Here is a 25,716-nt window from a genome sequence, read left to right as displayed (position 1 = left end):
CACAGAGAATGCTCACGGCATGTGTTTTAAGTATGGGGGATTTTGTGGGATGGGGGGAGGGGGTGGGGGGTGTACATCTAAGTGGTTGGGTGATTTTAATTGTCCACCGCCTTCTTTTCTGTATCCTTCTAAGCTTTCGTAGTGTGACTTAATTACCTGAGTCCAAGTTCTTTGGTAGGATTTATGCAAAGTGGAATATAAAATTTAAGCCTGAGGATATAAAACTGGCAAACCTAGATATTTCCTACCTCAGGAAAATAGGAAAGAATGGTCTCTCTAAATAGCACCCATGCCTGATTTTGCCTCCTCCTCCCATGGTTTTATCCTTCTGGATTTTATGTAGAAAATGCACAGTAGTTCCAAGAAATGATGACATTATCTTATCTGGTTAAATTCACATTAAAAAAGACTATTAAGCTATATTGGTAAAAGAACAAAGAAATATGCAGTGTACCTTAAAAATGCACCTTAGTGCCTGGCCTGGTGGCTAAGTTGATTGGAGCATCATCCCAGACCACAAAAGATTCTGGGTTCCATTTCTGGTCAAGGCACATGCCTAGGTTGCCGGTACGATCCCCAGTCAGGGTGCATTCTGGAGGCAACTGATCTATGTTTCTCTCCACATCGATGTTTCTCTCTCTCTCTTCCTCTCTCTCTGAAAATCAATAAAAACCTATACTCAGATAAGGATTTTTTTTTTAATACATCTTAGAACTTTGAGTGACTTTTTTTTTTTTAACTCTGGAAACATCATTTTGTTTGGCAGGGTTGGGGGTGTGGGGAGAGACATGGGGGGAGCACATGTTCCCTTTCACCTGTCTCTCTACCATGCAGGACCTCCCACATTACCATGCAAGCTTGACAACAGGTCTTTACTTGGAAGGGAAATAATTGCCGATGACATTGGGCAAAAGCTACTTGACCTCTCCCCTGCATCTGTTTTATCATCTGTTAAATTTTATAAGTAATAGTCTATGACTCATAACATGATAGAGAGGGTTAAATGAGTTAAGACATAATAAGCATTCATTACATATCTTCTATTTTATTTTATTTCATTCTCTCCATAGAGTTGAGTTCTCCTGTTATGTGTTCTTACTCCCAACTCCTTCTGCTGAAACATAGTCACCACCTGTCCTTCTTGCTCAGCAGGACAGTTGGGGAAGCCCTCACAGCAGGCACTGCTCTCCAAAGGCAGGAGGGGGGTGGTGGATCTCACTTGTCTCACTTTTGTAAGAGAGAAAGGAACTCGAGTGTTGAGATGAAGAAAGCCTTTGAAGGAATAAATTGGCAGTATGGCTAAAACTGGGAGAGTAGTGCACAATGCAGCTTGTTAGAATTTTATTTCCCGGCGTTGCAAATTTTTAAGTAAGCTAAAGAGTCCCCTCTGGCCAGCCTGAAATGGAGAGTGAGCCTGGCTGCAGAAGCTGACCGTGGACAGTGCTGGTACATGCCATACATCTCCCAGGGTAGTGAACGGGTCATTTCCACAGGCGTGTGGAGGGCTGCTATCACGATGGCTTGTCACCTGGGAAAACATGAGAAAAAATGTTCTGGAGTGAGTTACTCCCTGACTCCAAATAAAAGGAACCTGATTTCTAACGTGGTTTACAATCTGCTTGAATCTTTAAAGCAGAGTCAGTCCCTTGAAGCAGGTATCTGGAGCCACATTTTCAGCTCAGCTGGCAGCCACATCCGAATGGCTGCCTATTACTGACAGCACTCCAATATGCTCTGGCCACAGTCAGTCACTTTGAAAATAGCGTTCACCAGTATTTTATAAGAATTTGATCTGTGGAGGGCTCCAAAACCTTTTTATCCTCTCAGTTTTTAAACTCTACGGTTTCCAAATGTGGACTTTTAGAAGAGCAAACCTTGAGTTGAAATCCCTTAAAAAGTACATGAATTGCCCTAACTCTGTGGTCGGCAAACTGCGGCTTGCAAGCCACATGTGGCTCTTTGGCCCCTTGAATGTGGCTCTTCCACAAAATACCATGGCCTGGGCGAGTCTATTTTGAAGAAGTAGTTTTAGAAGAAATTGAAGTTTAAAAAATTTGGCTCTCAAAATAAATTTCAATCGTTGTACTGTTGACTAATGAGTTTGCCGACCACTGCCCTAACTGGTTTGGCTCAGTGGGTAGAGCAGGAGGCAGCTGATTGATGTTTCTCTCTTATCGATGTTTCAAACTCACTCTCTCTATTCCTCCCTCTCTATAAAAAAAAATTAATAAAATATGTTTTTTAAAAGTACATGTATTTTTTTAAATAAGTGCAAATTAAAGTGTGTTGCTGACAATAAATAAGAAAAGGAAAAGGAAATAAGAACTCAGTTTATAGAGTGCTATTAGTTCAGTCCCTAAGATGAACATCAAGGAGGACTTACTCAGTTCGTCTTTCTTATAAGTGTGGACCTTCTGGAACATTCTCCGCTACCCCTGATCTCGTGGTGCACAAATTTGCCTTGTAGTGCATGCCCCACCTCGGTGCTTCTACTTTCCCTACCCTCTAGCCCCACCAGGCCTTCCTTTTCTCTAGTCCTGGAACACACCCCCATCCCCAGCTGTCATCTGCCACTTTGTCTATGGGGTCCATCTGCTAGAAGAGCTATTCTCCCTTCCCTTCTGCCACCCATTCTTCACCAGCAGCCTTGTGGGGGGCTGGCTCAACCTTCCCTTTCTCCTTGAAGCCCCTCCTGGGCCTCCATGGGCCTCTGTTCATAGCACCTTCCTTCCTGACCAGCTGGTGTCTCTCCAGGGTCTATCCACCCCACTGAACCAGAACACTCACTTATCTTCAAGAAGCCTCTATTGGTTTCAAGTAATAGGAAAAAGAATCCACATAAAACAGTGGGGTAGGTATCAGAGGTGAGGAATAAAGAGTCAGAATATTTCATAGAAGGACACCAAAGGCAGAGAGTGAGTTGGGTTGTGCAGATGCTAAGAAGTGATCAGGAGCTCGACTGGCTGGCATGGCTCAGTGGTTGAGCTTCAGTCTATGAGCCATGTGCACACCTCTGGCTCTGTCACTATTTCCGCCACATTTCTCCCCTCTCTCTCTCTCTCTCTCTCTCTCTCTCTCTCTCTCTCTCTCTCTCTCTCTCTCCCTTTCTCTCCCACCTTTCTCTTCCTCCACATGCAGCTATTCTCATCCCCCCCACCATTCCCCATTGCAAAATAATCACCACATCCCAGTCCAGCTGGATCTCTCAGGCCCAGTGGTGAATTCCAGCGGCAATCTGCTTGGCTCTGGTGTGCAATCCTGGTCCATTCAGCTATGGCTGAGAGCTGAGCCACCTTGTACAGCAGCCTCCCAGGGCACCTGGGCTCTGTTAACAGACAGCCTTGGCTCAAACCCTGATTTCACCACTTACAAACCTGTGTCACTTGGGGCAAGTTAATTGAATTTTTTACACTGAAGTTTTGCTCCTGTCATATGGGAAGCTAATGCATGTTGTTCATGTGAGGATATAAACACAAAGTGTTTAGCATGATCCCAGGCATATGTTTGGAATCTCTTAGTAGGAGTGGTGAGATCATGAAGATCATAGAGATTTGGGGGGGTTCTGTTAATAATATCATAGAAGGCAAGGCTGTTGTTTACTTATTTTTATATTCCCAGCAGAGTGCCTGGCACACAGAAAGTATTTCATTCTAAGAAGGTGCTGGTTGAATGAACAAAAGGTTGACATCTCAGAAGTGAAGAGAGATTTGTGGGTCATTGCTGGATTCTTTCAACTTTTCACTGTCTGGGCCATTTCCGCTCCTGAACCTTTCAGGTCTTTGAGAACCAGTTTGTTGCATCCGTTTTTGGCTTGTGGTAGAATGCTCCTGAGAGAAGAGAGACTAGAAAACTCTAAAGAGGTCATGTGTGATTTATGCTACTGGAAAGTTGGGGGGAAATGTTTAAAAAGCATTTCAGTGTTTGAACAAAAATTAGGAAAATGGAAAAGCTGCCCAGTGCACATAAGGGAGACGACAATCAGAGAAATTAGTACGAAATCCCCGAAATGTTATTGAGAAAATGAAATGTGCAGATAAGCTCTGTGGCAAAATGGGACCAGAAATTGCCTCTCTCTGGGACACTTTACAGTCAGGAGCGTGTTGCCAAGAAACATAGAGGGCACGGAAGTCTTCAGTTACTTCTCAGGCTTCCTGGTAACCTCAGTTACATGCACCCCTTCGGGACCTTGGGAGTCTGTTTTATCTGGGGGAGTCGGTTGGGGGGGAATGCCTCCTTTTCCTTTCCCTTCCAGTCAGAGGCAGATGCAGAGCTATAATTGCAAAAACAGGGCAAGGGCTGGCTGGCATGGCTCGGTGGTTGAGCTTCAATCTATGAGCCAGAAGGTCATGGTTCAATTCTCAGTCAGGGCACATGGCCTCGTTGTGGGCTCAATCCTCAATGTGGGGCTTACAGGAGGCAGCTAATTCTCTCATCATCATTGATGTTTCTATCTCTCTTCCCCTCTCCTTTCCTCTCTGAAATCAATAAATATATATTTTTTTAAAACAACAGGACATGTTCTGGAAAGAAGAAGCCTGGCAGGTGTGGTCAAAGAAACAACATGAACCCTTGCTTATGGCATCCAGCCCCAAACAGGGCAGGGAAGGCATCAGCCTTGCTCCTGACTGATTCCTGAATGTTCAGCAAAATGCCTCACATTTAGTAGACACTCAAAATTGTTGGGTAAATGAATGAAAGAAAAAACAAGGAAGGGAATCGTACCTTAATCAGATCTGCTCTAAGAGCCCTCAATGAGTTAGTTGCATGAATATCAAATTAAATAGCGCAGTACTAGTGAGGCCTATGATGGGGTGGGCACTGGCTTTTAGGGAGCAGAGCTGTCTTTTGATCCTGCATTTTGTCCCTGAGATTTTGGGAAGGAGACTTTGCTTCCCTGGGCAGGGATTTACAATTTGTTAGGTCAAGCAACTCTTGGTAAAAATTTTAGAGCATGCCACAGAATACAGTGTATTTATTTACACATTATACATCTGTCTTACTGTATTATATACACTATAAAATACCTTTAAAGGGCATTAATAAGGGGTACCATAAACTGTATTTCAAATGCTTTACTAGTCATGCTGGTTTGTTTTTTGTTTTTTTTCTGGGTGCTATCACAGGACACCATGATTGCTCATTGAGAGATTTGACATTAGTGATAGTGGATGTAAATCCATATTTTCAAATAATCTTTGGATCATCACCATGGCTTCTTGTTTTTTGTTTGTTTGTTTTTTCACCTCCTTTCAGACCTGGTTAGTTAATTATTCAGGTGTGCTTTTCTTTGTGGGTTGTTTTTGGGTGTTTGGTTTTTATTTTTTAAGATTTTTAATTGATTTTCAGAGGGAGGAAAAAGGAGATGGAGAAAGAGAAAAACATCCATGTGAGAGCAAAACATCAATCAGCTGCCTCTTGCACACCCCCACCTGGGCTCAAGTCCACAACCTGGGCATGTGCCCTGACCAGGAAACGAACCTACAACCTTGCAGTATTTGGGATGACTCCCAACCAGCTGAGCCATACCAGCCAGGGCTAATCATTTGTCGTCTTGGTGACTGACAAAGAACCCTGAGTTGGGTATCAGCTCTGCATTTTCTTGGAGTACACACGTACCTGGATTATTAGTGTTACCTAATCCCGCTGGTTCTTTTCAGCCATATTTTAGGGCATGCTATCTGTTTTGTGGGTTTCTGTCATTATAATCTATTGGGTAGGCAACTAAGTAATTGCGGATTTTTAAAAGAAAATCAAAGACAATTTTTTTATGGAACTAAATAACTTTATTCTGTAATGTATTGCCCATTTTGATCAATGACCTTTTGCCATCTTTCAGGCAGCATCATAATCCCACGTTCAAAAAACTTCTGGTTTTTATTAGCAAAAAACTGAATCAGGTACGATTTGACATCATCATCATTATTGAAATTTTTACCATTCAAGGAGTTTTGTAAAGATCGAAACAAAAAGTAATCAGATGGTGCAAGGTCAGGACTATATGGTGGATGTGGCAAAACATCCCAACCAAGCTCCATTAATTTTTGCCGAGTGACCAAAGATGTGTGTGGCCTTGCATTGTCATGATGGAATACAACACCTTTTCGATTTGTCAATTCGGGCCGCTTTTCTTCAACTGCATTGTTTAATTTCGTTAGTTGTTCAATGTAGACATCAGAATTGATCGTTCGGTTGGGTGGTAAGAGTTCAAAGTAGACAATTCCTTTGTAATCCCACCAAACTGATAACAAAACCTTCTTTTGATGAATATCAGCTTTTGATGTTGTTTGAGTTGGTTCACCTGGCCTGCTCCATGATCTTTTCCACTTGATATTGTTGTAAACAACCCATTTTTCATCGCCAGTTATCAGTCGTTTTAAAAATGGATCATTTTCATTACGTTTCTTTAGCAAATCGCAGCTGCTAATGCGTTGCGTTAACTGTGATTCTTTCAGTTCATGAGGAACCCATGTATCGAGTTTTTGAACATAGCCAAGTTGTTTTAAGTGATTTTCAATGCATGTATGTGATACATGAAGCTTCTCTGCAATCTCACGTGTTGTACTGTGACAGTCCGAATTGATTATTGCTTTGATTAGGGCGTCATCAACTTCAACTGGACGACCAGAGCGTTTTTCATCTTTGAGTGAAAAATCACCAGAACGAAATTTGGCAAACCAATTTTGACACTGCCGTTCTTTTAAGGCTTCGTCACCATAAACAGCACATAACTTTTTATGAGCTTGGGATGCATTTTTCCCTTTGCAGAAATAAAAAAGCAAAATATGACAAAAATGTTCCTTTTGATTTTCCATTTTTCAACGAACGCCAAACAAAAACTACAAAACAGATCAAAAAACTTTTTTTTACTGATTAACAGCTGAATATCCAACTATCAAATAACAAAATGTGTTTTACATTTGTACTACGTCTGCAAACCTAAAAATTCAACTGAAGCCATATATGTGTGAAACCCGCAATTACTTAGCTGCCGACCCAATAGTAATATGATCCACAGATTCAGTTACCTGATATGTATACACAAGAACACACTCAAATATTTTCAAGTGCGAGCCCCACTTAGCCCCTCTATCTGCAACATCCCTGCCTTTCCACAGGGAAGGCCTCGGGGTCAAACTATACAATAAATATTAACAAAGCATAACCTCTTTCTTATTTTCTTAGGTATAATAGAAATTTGAGTAGTATCTTCTGCACACCAGTGGGTCAATTTGGAGACCATTATGCCTGTGCTATGTGAGGGGTGATGTCACTCGGTGGCCTTTGCCTCCCCCTCTAATTACCTTCCCCCCATGTGTTGTGCCCCCTCAGACATCTGGAGAGAAGAAGCGATCTGGCCACAGTGACAGCAATGGCTTTGCCGGTCACATCAACCTCCCGGACCTGGTGCAGCAAAGTCGTTCCCCAGCCGGAACCCCCACTGAGGGCCTGGGACGTGTCTCTACCCTTTCACAGGAAATGGACTCTGGGTCTGAAGTAGGTGCTGGGCAATAGCCACAACAGCTCTGATCTCCCTCGGGGGTTCTGAAACCCTGCTGTCTTCAAGAATAGGTCTTTGACAGGCTCCCAGAAATGTGTTTGGTTGGTTCCTGCTCTATAGCTATTTATACATAGACTCGGATAGAGGAAATCATTGAAGCAGAGCAGTGAAAGTTCTCAGGTACATAGGGACCAATACCTGATTCTACAAATGAGGCTCATATGGTGAAGAGCTTTGCCCAAGGCCCATAACTGACTTGAGACAGCACTGGGACCAGTATTGGGACCTTCTACCTGCCAGGCCAGTGATAGCAACTTCAGCCAAGAGAGAATCCAAGGTCAATAGTTGAGGTTCATATTTACATTAATTTAGTCAAACTAAGTTTGACTTAAATTAGATGAGGTTGAAATTATTTATTTATGAAAAATAAAAATCAATAAATAGATAACATTCTCTATGTGTTCATTTTTCTAAACTCCAAATTGCATAAGAAAGGGAGGGATGGGATATTATCTTTCCCAGATGGAAAAAGTCCTGGGGGGAAAAAGCCTCAATAAACACAGTGTTTTAGGTAGTACTCATCGATGTCATTGACCAAATTGACCAGTGAGATGAGTTCATAGTGCTTGGTCATATTTCATAAGTAGTCCTGTGAGTCACACTTAGGCCCTTTCCTACTTGTGGTTATCAAGCATGTGCACTGGTGGTTTTATGTCGTCCACACACTAATTTCTTATGAGGCACCTTTTGGATTTTAAAGTTATAGAGTAAATAGGCTTTGTTTGCCTTTAGGAAAAGAACTCAGAAGTATATAGGAAAGGGCAGCAGCCTATTGTAGCATGCAGTGTGGGCAGATTTTTTTTCTGCCAGAACACCTCTGTGGGTACCAAGGAAGACTCCATGGGGTTGGACCCTGGTTCAAATTCTGTCACCATTCTAGCTCTAAATGAGAATATTAGTGCCTGCCCCCACCTCCTTCACAGACTTCTTCTAAAGATCAAAGGAGAGAATGTGTGTGAAAGTACTCTACTTGAGAGGCAGAGTCCAGTCTTGTAGAGGATGAAATGATTTTGATTTTATAAAGTGGAGGGGAAATCTTGAATTAAGTCAGATGGGATCTTTGTGGTTTTCTTCTTATGTGTTTAAGGGTCTTGGGATATTGGTTATATTTTTAAATTAAAAAATAAAAAGTAATTAAAGGCATTTATTTTTTTTAAAAAGTGCTTCTTATGTTGAATGCAGCTCTGTTTGGGATATTAAAAGAACGTGAATGTAGTTGAAAGAATAGAGATGACCAACAAAAATGAAATGAGGAGATGGTTATTGGAGCTCCTTTTACAATACTCTAATATGGAATATCGTGACGTGAGCCTGATATTTGAGTTCACTGTTCCATAGACTAATTCTTTTTTTCTTTTTTTTTCTTTTTTTACATTTTTATTGATTTTTCACAGAGCGGAAGAGAGAGGGATAGTTAGAAACATCGATGAGAGAGAAACCTCAACCAGCTGCCTCCTGCACACCCCCATTGGGGATGTGCCCGCAACCAAGGTACATACCCTTGACCGGAATCGAACCCGGGACCTTTTAGTCCGCAGGCCGATGTTCTATCCACTGAGCAAACCAGTTTCAGCACCCATAGACTAATTCTGACTTCATGTCTTCATGGTGCTTTCCAAGCCCTTAAGACTTATTTTTTAAGTAAGTCCTCAAGGTGCGTAGCCTGCAAACCTAATATCTTCATGAAGTCTCCAAATAAGATATATGAATATAATTATCCTTTTAATAGAAATCTGTCATAGGAAGGAAAAATCCTTAATTCCTGGATGAAATTGTCTCTGCATTAAAGATTTTAAGGGTTCTTGAGCCAACAACTAATCCACCTGCATCAGGAGGCCAGTGTGGAAGGGCCCTAAGTCCCTAAGAGAGAGCCTTTGGTTAACTGTGCTGCAGTGAGAACATGCTTACCTCGTGTATTGCCAACTGTGTTAGTCTGTAAGGATAGTTGGTCAATATGAGATTGCTTTTACTTCAAGGGAGAGATAAGCTCTGGCACCAGTTATTTTACCAGATATTAAGGCGCCACATAGGGTCCAAAATTTAATTTGTTCACTGTAACTCTTGAAGTCTGATAATTAGCAAAGGTACAATGGCTAGTGAGTAACCAATAGCAAAAGAAGCTAGAGAGAGAGGCTAGGGGGTTAGAGTGTAAACAGTTGGACAGATAAGAGTCTATAATTATTTTGAAGCCCAAGCAAAGTATTGTTAGCTGCAGTATTTATTTATTTTCTCTTTTTCATCTTCTTGCTTATTGTTTAGTATGGTATGGGGAGCAGCACTAAAGCATCCTTCACCCCCTTTGTGGACCCCAGAGTATATCAGACCTCTCCCACCGATGAAGACGAAGAAGATGAAGAATCATCAGCCACGGGTAAGCTAGAAAGCCCCGATGCTTTAAGCTTTCTGCTCTTGCCTGACTAAAAAAAAAAAAAAAAACAAATTAATCATATAGTTCAATAGTTAAGCCATGTATTCTATAGGCCCTATCTTAAAGGGAAGACTTTTATTTTTAATTATTTTTTTTTAGGATTCCTAAAACAAATTTTGTTCTTTCTTTGCATCTGTCTTTGATTTCTTCTATGTCGCTTTTGGTAGGAACCCAGAGGTATCCAGGGGCCCTAGGAAAAGCTGTTCCTCAGAGATCTCCAAACTTACCACATGTTTCTCAAAAGCAATTTCTGGGTATAATGCTATGCACGCAGTAGACACTTGATAAGTGTGTGTGGAGTTGTGTTGAGCTCTAGGTGTGTGTTTCCCACTGCAAAAGCCTGGCTGCTTTCCACAGAGTCTTGCTTTCTAGACCTCTGCAACTCACTAATCATCAGACTCAACTTAGGCCAATTTGTCAGCTGACAATGTGGAATTTCAAAAAGCAAATCCTCCCTGCATATATGGCAGGGCATGAGGATGATGTATTTAATTTTATGAGTAATCCCTTAAACTACTCAAGTGGTGTCCATAGCCTCTTTGACTAATGGATAAAATACTGCCTCTATGAATGACATACTTTATTCTACTAAAAAAAAAAATGTAAAATGTGCATACTTCAGAGTTTCTTTGCCTTTGCTTCAATGCACACTAAACAAGAAGAAATCATTGTGTTTTGAAACCCCTTCTCCATAACTCCATGGGTTACTTTTTAAGAAGCCACTGATTTCTCTGATTCTTTTTCTCAAAGCTCTATTTAGTAGCGAACTTCTTAGGCAAGAACAGGCCAAGCTCAATGAAGCCAGAAAGATTTCAGTAGTCAACGTAAATCCAACCAACATCCGGCCCCATAGCGACACACCAGAAATCAGAAAATACAAGAAACGCTTCAACTCAGAGATACTTTGTGCAGCGCTGTGGGGTAAGTTGGTGCTCTTTGCAACTCAGTAATGAGTTGACACTCAAGCATTTAAAGCCAGGGGATCTTACCATCAGAAGAGCATTGCTGGAATCATGAGTGTTAGAGACCTGACCTGGGTCTATCTTGGCCTCAGGAGAGATCAAGAGCAATTTTATATGTGGCACAAACAGATACCCAGGATAACGACATGAGATTCAGAACCACCTGACATAAAGGATGGACTAGAGCCAACAATAGATCTATCGGGTCTAGTAATAATTAATGTCATTTTTTAACATTCGTTTAAAATCTTGCTTGGCGTTGACTTGTATTGACATAACCTTCAAACACGTGGTATCTACAGAACGTGTGAAGTGCAATTAACAAGTTTTGCTTGAAAAAGTTTTGTGTTTGGTTTGGTTTTTGTTGCAAAACTAGGGCTAAGAAGATGGCGGATGAAGAGCATATTCGGCACTGCATGCTTTACGAGTTCCAATTAGGAAGAAAAGCAAGTGAGGCTGCAAAAAACATCTGTAGTGCTCTTGGTCAAGATGCAGTTAGCGCCAGAAAATGCCAGCGTTGGTTTGAGAAATTTCGCGAGGGAAATTTTTGGTTAGATGACAAGAGTGGTCGAGGCCATGTGTCCAATTTTGATCAAGAAGCTCTTCAAGCTCTTTTGGTGCAAAATCCTCAAATTACCCAACAAGAGCTTGCGACAACTTTAAATTGTTCACAAAAAACAATTTCCAATCAATTGCGTGCACTTGGCAAAGTCCAAAAGTTTGGAAAATGGGTTCCTCATGAGTTGACCGACAACAACCGTAATCAAAGAGTCACAATTTGCAGTTCGCTCCTCTCTCATCAAAACCGTTTGCCGTTTTTAGAGCAAATTGTTACCGGAGATGAACAATGGGTGCTGTATGTTAATTTGAAAAGGCGGCCTCAATGGTTGGACAAAAATGAGGCTCTGCAGCCCACGCCAAAACCTGACTTGCATGCGAAAAAAGTGATGTTGTGTGTTTGGTGGAATTTTAAAGGAATTCTTCATTAGGAACTTTTACCATCTACCCAAACCATTACAAGTGCAGAGTATAGTGCCCAATTGGAAAGGTTAGCCCAAGCTTTAAGAGAAAAAGAACCCACGCTGATTAATCGGAAGGGCGTGATTCTTCACCACGATAACGCACGACCGCATACTGCAAGAATCACTGCTGAAAAACTGCGCCAGTTGGAATGGAAAGTTCTCCCTCAACCTGCATATTCTCCTGATATTGCCCCTTCCGATTACCATTTGTTTCGTTCTTTGCAAAACTTTCTTCTTGGAAAAAAATTTCATAATGAAGAATGCCTCAAAAATGCATTGACCGAATTTTTTGCAACAAAATCACAAGGATTTTACAACAGAGGGATTAAAATGCTTCCTGAGCGTTGGGCACAAGAAGTGGAAAACAACGGCAACTATATTGTTGATTAAATTTTGTTGTATTGTTTAAATTCGATTTAAAAAAAGTATTAGAAAACGACATTAATTATTACTAGACCTAATAGTTACCACTTAATACAACACACACTATGTGCGCAGCACTGTGTGATGTGCCCCACATTCTGTGATCCCTTCAACATCTCACAAGGGGAGTGAAGGCATTACCTCTCTTTCACTGCTGAAAAATGAGACCAGCATATTTCAGTGAATTGCTAAAGGCCACTCTAGTAATCACAGGATAAAATTTGAAAAGGAAAATAGTTAATGAACCTACCCCTTCAGCTCAAAACATTAACCTGTAGTTCCTGTGAAAAAGATCTGCAGGCTTTAGCTGACCTCAGACTCAGTGTAGGTGTGATGGTCTGTGTTCCTATAAATGCCATGTTCAGATCAGGGAAAGACATGCCTCACCTGTACCCATCTAAAGTACTAGATCGGGTTTGGGGGCCACAATTTTATAAGGACAAAGGCATTTGAGATGTTAGTGGAGAAGAGCGTGAAGCCCAAAAACCATTTCATGGGAACTGTGATAGGCAGAAGTAAGGCTCTGTCCTCTGGAGAAGAGATAAAAACCAACAAGATAGACATGTTAATATTGACCGTGTACATGAAAGAGCAGGCATTGATGTTCCTCAGAAGATAAGACATACAACAAGCAAGGGAAGTTAGAAAGTTACCTATTCATAAATATAGTCCATGGTGCATTGGACCTCAGTGTTTATGTGAGTGTTGTGTGTTGGGGGTGGGAGGGGCGGTGATTTGCCTAGGGATGAATTTTTAGTATTGTAGCTATCCAGACAGGCTTTCTAATAGGGATTATTGTATGAGAAGAGGGCTTGACTAGATTTAGATGCCTGAGAAGTTCCTTACAGTCATTATCCCTGTGACTCTCAAGCTATTCACACCTTCTCTTGAATTATTTTCTCATTTCCTAACAGGGAGCAGAACCTTAGAGCATAAGTTAAGCTGTGGTGTGAGGGGAAGGAAGGGGTTTCCTCCCAGTGGGGTATGGAAATGGGGCTCTGTTCTTTGTTGAAGGTGGATAGGCTAGAAATCACTGCATGAACAAGGGTGGGAGTGGACCTTGGGGAAGTCTCGAGGTGTGATTTAAAGAGCCAAGAAAGAGTGGGTATTACAGGAAAGGAACAAAGGCAAATTGTGGTGGTGTCACAGCTGTGCTTTAGGCTCCTCTTGAGAAGGACTCTTTATACTAGGTAGTAAATGCCCAGATGCAATAAATGCTGCTACAACTTCATAAATTAAAACTAATTCCATTACCAAAGAGACAGTGATTTAATTACTAGGTCAGAGCTTTTACTTTTGCACTCCTGACTACACTGCCTCCTTGCCCATTAGTTTATATTTATACAAAGCACCGTTTCTTAGCTTTTAGAGGGACCCCAGATGCAGAAGGTTAAAGCCTGTAAAAAGTCAGTCTTGGGGTGCTTCTTAAATTCGCAGGTGTGAACCTCCTGGTGGGAACTGAAAATGGCCTGATGCTTTTGGACCGAAGCGGGCAAGGCAAAGTCTATAATCTGATCAACCGGAGGCGATTTCAGCAGATGGATGTGCTCGAGGGACTGAATGTCCTCGTGACAATATCAGGTATGTTACTGGGATAACCGAGGCCTCCAGGTCTGCACAGGTGGGGAAGTGATCACCTCGTTCCTGAAGAACAGTAATTTCTGCCCTTTCCAGCTAACAAGGGACACAATGAATTATAGCAGTAGAGTCAGAGTGAGATCACTTGCATTTTGTAGCTCTGGACAGTCTGACCTCCAAAGGTAAATCTCTTTCACCTCTGCTAGAAATCTGAATTAGGCAGGGACATACCACGAAGGCTGTATCATTATGGGCCTTTAACCACTGCCAGGACTCAGCAAGGATGCTTTTAAGATGTCTGCACTCCAGTCATTGCTGTCTACTCTCAGAGGGAGAAGATCAAAACGTAGGCTTCTGGGAGTAAGAAATTTTATAAGCATGAATTTCTGTGGTCTCTCTTCTCACAAGAACTGCTCCAGCTTATAGTCCACTGATGTTTTAGCAAGCACAGCTGGCCCACTAGGTGACTGCGTCTGCAAAGAAATTTGAATGTGGGAATGAACATTCCTGCTACGCTCTGCAGTTTCCTGATCCCAAAAGAGCTTTACTAAAAAGATGGAGACAGTCCTAGCCTGCTTGGCTCAGTGGATAGAGCATTGACCTGCGGACTGAAGGGTCCAGGTTCAATTCCCAGTCAAAGTCACATATCTCAGTTGCAGGCTTGATTCCCAACACTGGTTGGGCCATGTTCAGGAGGCAGCTAGTTGACATGTCTCTCTCACATCAGTGTTTCTCTCTGCCTCTCCCCTCCCTTCCACTCTCTAAAAATCAATGGAAAAATATCCTTGGGGAAGGGTTAACAAAAAAAAACAAAAAACAAAAAGATGAAGACAAAAGTGAAGTTTGAAAAACATGGCTCGACACTCAGCCACCGTTTTGCAGAGACAATGCAGTGCTACTGGGTTGAATCTTGAATAAAGTTGAACTCTTCAACTGTACTTCTATTTTGAATAAAATGTCTTTACTTTTAAATGTCTTTCTTTTACCTTTCCACTAAATACTCAGTTTCGTTTCTTTTTATTCTGCCCACATAAGAGTTAACCAAGTAAATTATTCTCCTATTATCATTTGAGTTAAATTCCGTGTAGTCCTTTGTTCTGGTTAATTGCTTTTTTGATTGCTCTACTACCAAATCACATTTAAAACCACACATCTGCCAGTCACCTACCAAAAGTGGAAATGATACCAGAAAAGTCACATTCAGGTTTCATTATGTTGTGAGTGACACATTCCCATTTTTTAAAGTGAAAGCATTTTATCTTCTCATGAGGCGTGGATGGGGAAAGAAAAAAGATGAAGATAGGAGCAAAGGATGCTTGAACTGCCTTTGGGTCTGTGTTGGCAGAAAGAGGGAAGAGGTGGCTCTCCCACTCATCCTGGTCAATACATATTCTAGGCTTTTGGCTACAAAGAGGAGCAGTAACTTCACTATGATTTCCTTAATTTAAGCTACAAATGCACTCTCCTGTCAAATCCAGTGTGCAGTGCTGTAATGAATTGTTTTCTGGTAAATATTATCTCTGTAAAATGTAAAACACCTTTTGATACCTAAGAGAAATCAAAGGAAAATAAATACCCAAGAAGGAAAACTCACAGGCCTAAATTTTATCATACTAAATATTCTTTATTCCAGGATCATTTTACCAAAGGGAACTTGTTTTTTGTTTCTTGTTTTTTTCAAGTACTCATCTCTTTTTCCTTCCCCATTTTTGTGTGGTATTTCTTTCTATGATCTCAGTCCAGTGTTATAGCTCAGACTGCCCTCATTGAACTTAATTCTCTTGTTTCCTTGTAAAATCCCTCTATTTGTTAATTATAAAATAAATCTACTACAGCTGCCATCTTTAAAGTAATAGAGGAGGTAAATAAGAAGCTCTCTATTCACATATGCTGTTAGGTTAGCAGGTGAAGGAATGGAAGTCACACATAAGTATGATAAAATGTCCAGTTGTCAGAATTCCTTCATATAATTAGATCTAGACTATTCTGGAACTTTGGTTAACCATTCTGTTACACAGTTAGGTCTTACTGCTATCAGCAGACACTACCCTTTGCTTCAAGAAGAGAAGGTGTAAGAGCAGCATGCTCAAATAAAAATAAAAATAAACGACCTGAAGGCATAGACAAATTATAAAATGGTTATTTGTTTAAAACAATTTGGGTTGTTTCAATCATAAGTTTTGGCAGAGGCACACATACTTTGATGGTGCTGGAGACACTGGCTATTGTGCCTTTATATTATACAAACACACACACACAATTGTAAATGAAAATAAATGACTAAAATAAAATGGAGATGGGAAGAGAAAAAGCTAACACAGGGGTTTGGAATTAAAACTCCATTATTTCAACAGGAAAGAAGAATAAGCTACGAGTTTACTATCTTTCATGGCTAAGAAACAGAATTCTACACAATGACCCGGAAGTGGAAAAGAAACAAGGCTGGATCACTGTTGGGGACTTAGAAGGCTGTATACATTACAAAGTTGGTAAGTCTCAAAGCATGGAACTGTTTTGTGCTCAATCTGAATTATTCTGTTAAGTTTCTTTTTTCTATATCAGAAATTGATGCATTTATGACCAAGTTAAGATGTTGTTGAAACCTTAAGTACACTTCCATTATTTCCCAACAAAAAAAGCCAGGTGGGTGAGGTTTAAAGAGTACATTCAGAATAAAGCCCCAGGCTCCAGTTTAAGCATTTATAGCCACTCCTGCCTACTAAAATGACAGTGAAGGAATACAAATGTCATAAACCCACAGGGACAAATGGACCAGGAGGAGAGAAACCAACAAATGAGATGTCAACAAAATTGAACAAGAGTAGCTGGATGATTAAAAACAAACTTAGCCAAATAGGAAATGCTGAATTTTAAGTTTTCATTGAATAAATTTATCAAAATCACTCCAGTCACTTAACAGAACCCAGGCAGACCCAGGACCTGAGGCCCCAAGTGGGAGCATAAAGTCAAGTTGAAAACAGAAGGATTGTTGAAAAGTTGATGAGTAACACGTCCTTATAGTAGAAGTCAGTCAGGCAGCTGCCCGGCTCCCAATCAAAACAGAAGTGTGGGTGGGTGGGAAGAAATCAACCAGAGAACTTGTATGCATATGCATAATTAATGGACTCATACAATAGGGTAGTGGGGACAGGTTATAAGAAGTCAGTGGAAGAAAAGGGGGGACATATGTAATACTTTCAACAATAAAGATTTAAAAAAAAAAAAAAAAAGAAAGAAAGAAATAGAAGATGAAAGGTTGGCACAGCCGATCTGATGATAGGAAATACTAAATTGTAAGGACACACACACCTTCATCCCGTTTAGCTCCCAAAATGTCAGTCCCAAGCAAGAGATTCAAAGATTCATCTTTGGAGAAACTAAATGGCCAGAAAGAAAAGCTGTTCAGGCATTAGTATTTGAAATGCCATGAACAAAGCTTGCTGCCTAACATCTTAAAGCGAAGCCCAGTGGTCGATAAGCCCACATATCAGAAATGGAGAAATCCACTGATAGGCAGGAAACTTAGAAAGGGGTTTAGAAGGAACAGGATAATGAGGAGTGGAAGAAAATTTTAAAGAAAGAAATGATAACTTCGGAAAGATTATAAAAACTTTTTCATAAAAGAAGAATAAAGGCTATTTAAAATTGTGGAGCAGGGTTGGGGAAAGCCATTCAGAAGACTAGAAAAAAATCTTAGAAATTAAAATGTGTTGGCAGGAATAAAAAAAAGTGATAAAAATGTTGGAAGATAAAAATGAGAAATCTCTTAGAAAGTAGAACAAAAAAAGGAGAGATGGAGAGGGGGAAGTTGAAAATAAAAAGTGGCTCAAAATCTCAGTAACATGAGTTTTAGAGAAAAAAAAAGAGAGAAATAAGAAATAGAAGAGGAAAGTATGAAAGAAAAAATATAAGAAACATTTTTTATAACTAAAGCCTTGAAATCACAGAAAGGTTTCACTGAGTACCCAGAAGAATCGATTAAAAAAAAATAATAATAAAATAAAATAAAAAGATTCACCTCAAGATGTTTCAACATGATATTTCAGTATCTAGGAAATGAGAAGCTCCTTAAAGTTTCCAGATCATAACTAAATAAATAAACAGTTTAGTTATAATAGAACCAGACTCAGGTGGCCTGGGACTTATCAGCAATACTAGAAAATTGAAAGACAATGGATCTAGGCTTCATCATTCTGAGGGAAAGGTTATTTTCACCTCATCTTTATAATCCATCTGAATTCACCAGAGCTCCCCGGAGAAACAGAACCAATAGGGTACATGTATGTGTGTGTCTGTCAGTTCAAGCAAAAGGTTCCAGAAGAGGTGAGTTCAAGAAAAAAAATAAAATTTTACTAATGGATTACCTGTCATGTTTGACTATTGAAGGCAGTTACAGTTCTAGAAGAAGGCTTACACATACTTATTTGATACATAGAAAATAAAAACATGAAAACATGAGGGAAAACAAGAAAGCAAACATAATTATGGTATGCTATGCACTCATCTGTGAACAATAATAATTTGAACACAGAATAGTGATTTAACAAAAAATTACAAATGTCACTATATTGAATGGAGAAGAAGAAATTTGTATCTTTAAGAGCAAGACTAGAGAGGAGATAGTTAGAAGAAACTAAATCCTTTCCATACTACAAAGTCAGTAGATAATATGCACAACTGAAAAAAAATCAATAAATAACATTGTAAATATTTTATTTAGAAATAAATTGCTAAAGTAATAGGTGAAAGTATATTAAAGTCAGAATGTGTAAACAAAAGGGACATGCTTCAAAAAAAGATCTCAAAAAAATAAAAAGAGCTCAAAGAGCATGAATTTGGTGTTATTCTGGGATGTCCAATTTCTTTAGAACACAGAATATTCTGTTCAAAATTGCATTGAAAAAAAAATGACTGCCGTATGTACTATTTTAGTCTATTCAGGCTGCTATAACCAAATACCACAGGCTGGATGGCTTATAAACAACTAGAGGCCCTATGTACAAAATTCGTGCAAGAATAGGCCTTCCTCCCCCACTGCCAGCACCAGCTTTCCTCTGGCAATGGGACCTGGGCTTCCCTTTAGCACCTCAGACCCAGGCTTCCCTCCGGCCATCAGCAGGCACCTGGGACCCGGGCTTCCCTCCCAGCCCCAGCTTCTTCCAGAAGGTCATCTGGAAGGACATCCAGAATGTCATTTGGCTGCCTGGTCTAATTAGCATATTATGCTTTTATTATTACAGACTAGAGGCCCAGTGCACAAAATTCGTGAATGGGGGCGAGGGGCACTGGGAGATGGGGAGGGTGTTCCCCTCAGCCCAGACTGCACCTCTCCAATATGGGATCCCTCTCACAATCCAGGACCACTGGCTCCAAGCTGCTCACCTGACTGCTGGCCTGGTCACCCCTTACTGTCCCCTCTGCAGTCCTGGTCACCCCAACTGCCCTCCCCCTGGCCTTGTAGCCCCTTACTGCCCCCCCCTGCCAGCCTGGTCATTCCTCACTGCCCTCCTCTGCCAGCCTAGTCACCCATTACTGTGCCCCCCTGCTGGCCTGGTCACCCCATGCAGCCTGCTGTTCGGTCATTTGGTCACCCCTCACTAACCCCCCTGCCAGCCTGGTTGCCCCACACAGCATGCTGCTCAGTCATTTGGTTGCCCCTTACTAACCCCCCCTGACAGTCTGGTTGCCCCACACAGCCTGTTTGGTAATCCATTCGGTTTTTATTATTATAGATTATTATATTGTAGATAGGAATTTATTTCTCACAGTCTGGAGGCTGGGAATCCCATCAAGACCAAGGTACTGGCAGATGCACTGTCTGCTGAGACTCGCTTCCTGCTTTAGAGACAGCTGTCTTGTTGCTACAACCTCACATACCATAAGGGCAGAGGGATCTTTCTAGGTTCTCTTTTATAAGGGCACTAATTCCTTATACATTTCTAATAATTGAAATTCCAATGTGGATAAATAAGCAAATGGAAGTTTTATGTCTCTACCCATTTGCTAATTTTTCTACCAGCTCTCCCCTGCTTGCTTACATGTGAATGAACACAAAAGCTAGGCAAGGAAACATCAAGGGATAGTATGTATATTCTTATTATAATGTATAGTTTACATCTAGACCTAGTAGTTAAAGACAATCCTAAGCCAGTTACATCCTTAGATGAAGAAAAGAGTGTTCAGTACAAAACAGAAGACCCCCAAGTATTATGCAAACCAGATACACAAAAGGAAGTTAAGTCTGTCTCTCTGAGAAAATCCTACACCAATATCATCACTCTCAATTGTCGTTTTATATATACAGGATGAAGCAAAAGCAGGTGTATAGTTGTTAATATGTGAAACATGGTTTATTCTTGTATTATTACTTATTGATTACTGTATTATTTTCCAAACAGACAACTATAACCCTACTTTTGCCTCACCCTGTATATTTGCATATTATGCTTACACATTCATTGATAAAAAAACTTGAATAAATTGATATGCTTTTTAATTTATAATTTTCTATTACAGTTAAATATGAAAGGATCAAATTCTTGGTGATTGCCTTAAAGAATGCCGTGGAGATATATGCTTGGGCTCCCAAACCTTATCATAAGTTCATGGCATTTAAGGTAAGCAGGCATGTGATTACCTAAAAAGTGCTTCTTTTGTTTTTTATTTTAGGTTCCTACCAGTTAACAAAGTGCTCTGTTTTGCACCTAGACTAATATAATATTCCTATATGTAATAAACCTCTTTTAAAAGTCTAGAAACTCTTAGATTTATTATTCTGAAAGTAAAGACTCAGGAGTAATAAATGCTATAAAATTAGTCAAATTAAAATTCGGGTACTCACTCCTCCATTCAGGTCTATGAATCACCATCTCCAAGTGGCATTTAGTATGGAATGGTTCCCTGGGCAAATCCTTAATTGTGGTATTAGGCAAAGAGATTCTTTATACAGCCACCTAACTAGGGCACTCTGATATCTCATCTCAAAAAGGCAGACCAACAGCAGCTCTGCATTTTAAGGTTGAACTGAGTCTCTAAATCTTAACAATCTTAATAAGCTTTGTGGGGTAAAGTCCCTAAAACTCACTTGATGCTCCATATTTCCAATTTCTCTAAAATGAAAACTGAACTTAGTCACATCTGAAAATGATCTAGCTTCTTTACATTCTTCAATTTCAATGGCTTTTTTTTCACCTTGTCTGAGTCTCTACCCACCATGGTTAGACTAATCGACAAGAGCAGAATAGGGATATGCTAGTCCTATTGCCCTATTAGGGGTGTCGAACTCAATCAGAGAAGGGGCCAAAATCTAAAATCCAGCCTAAATCGCGGGCCAAATGGTTTACTGAACAGTCATAAACTGTCATTGTGATGGAAACGCAGCGGAGTGCAGTGATGACAGCGCGGTGCGGGCCACATTGCAAGGCCTGGCGGGACGGATTTGGCCCGAGGACCTTGTGTTTGACACATGTGCCCTAGATCATGAAAACTGACCCCTAAATGCCAGAAGGGCCAGTACTTGTGGGCACTCCGATGTTTTCAGAGCTGTATAGTCTGTCCACAGCCAATGTAAATTTCTCTTCCGTTCATTCTCTCTCTCTTGCTGCCTCTGTCTCTTTCTTTATATCTCAGAGGTTCTCACTTTTTCCCCAACTTTTGGCCATTATTCCCTTTGACCCTTTCTGTATACTTACTTCCCACATATGCCATGTGATGGCAGAAGCTGCCTTGGGAATGCTATGAGTCCATCTTCAGGGCAGAATCATCCACTTTTTTTTTTATTCCCCTTAGCGTTAGGGGCTCATTTGTGATGTGCACAAGAAGATAGATGCATCAGTGGAAATGGGCACCCCTCCATAACCCCACTTTTATACAGAGAAATTTTTGGAATGCATTAGGTTAGTAATAACACTTAAGGGGTCACTCCTAAAAGCTAAAGTGGTACTACTGTTCTGCCAAAATCTCTCACTGCAAAAGCTTTTCAATCAAGATCCCATTCCAGTTCTGAAGTTGCTGCCATCATTTTACTGGCCAAAGTGCATGAGAGAATGTGAAATGCTTTGTTCAGCAGATCACACCAGGCCTGGAAAGAGGGAAGAGCAAAGGCAAGGAAGGTCTTGGAAAAAAAGATTGGCGATGGCAGGAGGCTGAGCCCTCCCACTGGACAAGGATACCAGGCTAAGGTCTCCCATCCTGTGAGGACGTTAGCAGTGGATGAGGAGAGGAGTCTGTTAGGGGGCAGTGGCATTATAACTTGGGGTTTCACAAATTCTCTCCCAGACTTCAAGACCCAATAAAGGTAAAAGGTGGCAAAGGAAAACAGAAGCACACTTGATTGATAGGTAGTTGCGGTGTTAGCTGTGATTCAAACAAGTAGAACCTACATTAACTTAGCTGGAGCTCTCCTTTTTCCTGTATAGTTATACCCAACTAGCCAACTAAGCATAGTTCTCTGAAGATTCATCCACACTGTTGTAGTTGATTCCTTACTAGAGGCCCGGTGTATGAAATTCATGCACTGGGGAGGAGTGGTCCCCCAGCCTGGCATGTGCCCTCTCACAGTGCAGGAGCCCCAAAGAGGTAGGCACTGCCCACACATTCAGGGCTCCTCGATGGATTGCCCCGAAGAGATAGGCTGGAGCCTTGGGACCCATCTCCACGCCGCACATGAAGTGTCAAGCCCCCACTCACCCACACATGCCCACTGCACACGCAGCCTCCTGGTGATCGCTCGTTATGGCATAAGAACATCACAATCACATAGGCTTTTATTAATAGGACTAGTGACCTGGTGCATGAAATTCGTGCACAGGGTGGGGAGTGGTGTCCTTTAGCTCAGCCTGCACCCTGTCCAATCTGGGACCCCTCAGAGGATGTCCGACTCTGGTTGTCAGACATCCCTCTCACAGGCCGGGACCACTGGCTCCTAACCAATCACCTGCCTGACCACCCCTAACCACTCTGCCTGCCGGCCTGCTCACGCTCACTGCCCCCTGCCAGCCTTCTTGCCCCCAACTGCTCCCCCTTGCTGGCCTGATCGCCCCCAACTGCCCCCCCTCCCCCCCGCTGGCCTGATCGCCCCTAACCACCTCTGCCTCAACCCCACCATCATGGCTTTGTCCAGAAGGTCTCCGGAAGGTCTCCCAGTCTAGTTAGCATAATTACTCTTTTATTAGTATAGATTAGTATAGATTATTGCTGAGTAGTAGTTCATAGTATGGATATACCACAATTTGTTTAATCATTTTTTTAATATATTTTATTGATTTTGTACAGAGAGGAAAGGAGAGAAATAGAGAGTTAGAAACATCAATGAGAGAGAGTCATTGATCAGCTGCCTCTTGCACACCCTCTACTGGGGATATGCCCGCAACCAAGGTACATGCCCTTGACCGGAATCGAACCCAGGACCTTTCAGTCCCCAAGCCGACGCTCTATCCATTGAGCCAAACCGGTTTTGGCTGTTTAACCATTTTTCCTGCCAAAGGATGCCAAGTGAATTTCTTTCCAGTTTGGAGGATTTGTTCATATAAAGCTGCTATAAACATTCATGTGAAAAAAAATGAGTCTTTGAGTTTTGTGATGTTCTACCTCTGCCTTTCCATTAATCCTGAGTAGGCTCAGCATAGAGCTGACCTGGTGGCCCACCCCAGAATGTCTCTGAAAAGGTGGCAGCCAATGTTAGCCTGTCTGTCACATTGGAAAGAGAGGGGCCAGACAGGTGATTGGACCTTCTCCTGAGGGAAAAGGCCAGAAATAAACAGGAAAGAACAGCAGTTTTAACATATGATGACGGTGTCAAAAATGACAACTGTAAACTACTTCTCTTTCCTGGGGGACAAGGGGTGGAGAAAGGGTCACAAATGGATGCTAGACCCTTCTTCCTAGATCCAGAATATGAATAGACTTAAAATGGAAAGAGAAATTTTCTGGTGTTTCTGTTTAAGAAAGTTAGTTATTAAATGCCACCAGGCAATGGCTAAAGGAAAAAATTATTAAGATAACCTGTTTGGATGACGTGTACACTCATGGTGTGATTTTTAAAGTCTTTTTCAGATCTCCAGCACAAGCCACTGCTTGTGGATCTCACAGTAGAAGAAGGTCAAAGATTAAAGGTTATTTTCGGTTCACACACTGGTTTCCATGTAATTGATGTTGATTCAGGAAACTCTTATGATATCTACATACCATCTCATGTAAGTTTCTGGAAGCCTACTGTTATGGTTCTCCGTGCAACAACCTGCATGTAGAAACGTTGTATATTTTTAATAGAAGTCATGCCATTACTGGTCAATAAAGCGGATGGACTTTTGACCTTCACTAAATAGACAATGCTTTTAATAAATCAAACAAGTAAATTTAATGTTTATGACTGCTTAAAACTGAGTAACACATAAAGCGTTTCTTTGCCATTTACTGGATAGGTTGTCTCATTGAACTTCAGATTAAAATACATATGGTGTTTTTCCTTCAAGGGCATAAATTCTGTTCTTTAAGCGGGTGTTCCATAGATTAGTTCCTATTTTCAGGTTTTAAAGAGAGATTGGTTCGTTCATTTCATGTAAGAGAAGGCCAATAGCCCTTTTTCTGCCATTTTTGTTTCTCTTTTCAATTCCATAGTTCATGTAGTGGAATCTGACACCCTGGCTTAGCCTGTATTTACTTTGCAGTTATGGACACATTAGGCAGTCTCTCCAACCCTCAGCTTTCACAACTCGAAAATGGGGATAAAAGATCCTATCTTATATGGTTTTCATCACATTAAATGAGGTAATACACTCAAAGTAGCTGGTTCAGGGCCCTGCAAATTATAGTATTAACATTACTATGCTGACACATTGCCTAAAACACATCTCCTAATTTTATTTTTAAATTCTTTTTTATTTTTAGGTTACATTGACATTCAGTATTATCTTAGTTTCAGGTGTACGGCATAGTGGTGAGACATTTAAGTAACTTACGAAGTGATCCCCCAGAAAGTCGGTACCCGCCTGGCACCACACAAAGTTATTGAAGTATTATTAACTATATTCTCTATGTTGTACTTGACATCCCCATGACTGTTTTATACCTGCCAATTTGTACTTCGTAACCCCTTCACCTTTTTCACCCAAATGCTGCACATGGTTTTGCATAGTGGTATTGGCTTAGTGTAAATTGTGGTTTCTTCATGTAATTCCAAGGCTAACTATTTGGAAAATCTGAGGCCTAATCTGTTGCTGATTTGTATTTTGAGAGTTTAAAGACTTTTTACTCCAAAGAAATATAATTAGAGGGGGAAAAAGTTGTTTTAGTATATCATACACACACACATATACACATTCATGTCATTCATTGCTGCATTACAGCTTCGCCTTGTGTGTGTGTGTGTGTGTGTGTGTGTGCGCGCGCGTGTGTGCATGCGTGTGTGTGTGTGAGTGTGAGAGAGAGAGAGAGAAAGAGAGAGAGAGAGAGAGAGAGAGAGAGAGAGAGAGAGAGAGAGAGAGAGAGAGAGACATCCCAGGATCAGAGTTCTGGGGCATCACCATGGTCATTGTTGATCCTCCCATTCCTACCCACTAAGCAGCTATTGGACTACATAACATCTCCAACTTGGGGATCACAGCAGCACCACTTCTCTTCTCCTAGAACAAGTCAATCTACACTTATTTCAATAGTGATATTTTTGTAATGAGTGATAACTTTAGATTTTTTTCTAAGCAAACCACTAATTTTTATTATTCAGTTATTTAGGCATCCAGTTTAACA

The 25,716-nt window shown here is 40.9% G+C and overlaps 1 protein-coding gene and 1 long non-coding RNA gene across 12 annotated transcripts in view; one reads left to right on the top strand and one right to left on the bottom strand.

The window, feature by feature from the left end:
• The window catches only part of LOC123652602, a 50,718-nt gene that overhangs the window by 263 nt on the left and 24,739 nt on the right, over positions 1-25,716 (bottom strand). For both annotated transcript variants that reach the window (XR_006742038.1, XR_006742039.1), the window contains exon 2: positions 1,433-1,528. This is a non-coding gene — a long non-coding RNA (uncharacterized LOC123652602). The remainder of the gene's footprint in view (positions 1-1,432; positions 1,529-25,716) is intronic.
• TNIK (TRAF2 and NCK interacting kinase) overlaps positions 1-25,716 on the top strand; it is a 340,325-nt gene that overhangs the window by 308,614 nt on the left and 5,995 nt on the right. For all 10 annotated transcript variants that reach the window (XR_006742037.1, XM_036448484.2, XM_036448486.2 and 7 more), the window contains 7 exons: positions 7,330-7,494; positions 9,818-9,929; positions 10,737-10,907; positions 13,831-13,974; positions 16,326-16,460; positions 20,488-20,588; positions 24,015-24,164. Coding sequence is in view for 9 of the 10 variants with exons in the window: in XM_036448484.2 (XP_036304377.1) it covers positions 7,330-7,494; positions 9,818-9,929; positions 10,737-10,907; positions 13,831-13,974; positions 16,326-16,460; positions 20,488-20,588; positions 24,015-24,164 (978 nt within the window). In the remaining variant the exon portion in view is untranslated. The remainder of the gene's footprint in view (positions 1-7,329; positions 7,495-9,817; positions 9,930-10,736; positions 10,908-13,830; positions 13,975-16,325; positions 16,461-20,487; positions 20,589-24,014; positions 24,165-25,716) is intronic.

Source organism: Pipistrellus kuhlii, unplaced genomic scaffold (assembly GCF_014108245.1).
Source record: "Pipistrellus kuhlii isolate mPipKuh1 unplaced genomic scaffold, mPipKuh1.p scaffold_m20_p_2, whole genome shotgun sequence".
In the NCBI taxonomy this organism is placed as follows: Eukaryota; Metazoa; Chordata; class Mammalia; order Chiroptera; family Vespertilionidae; genus Pipistrellus; species Pipistrellus kuhlii.
This window is presented reverse-complemented; position numbering and strand designations above follow the sequence as displayed.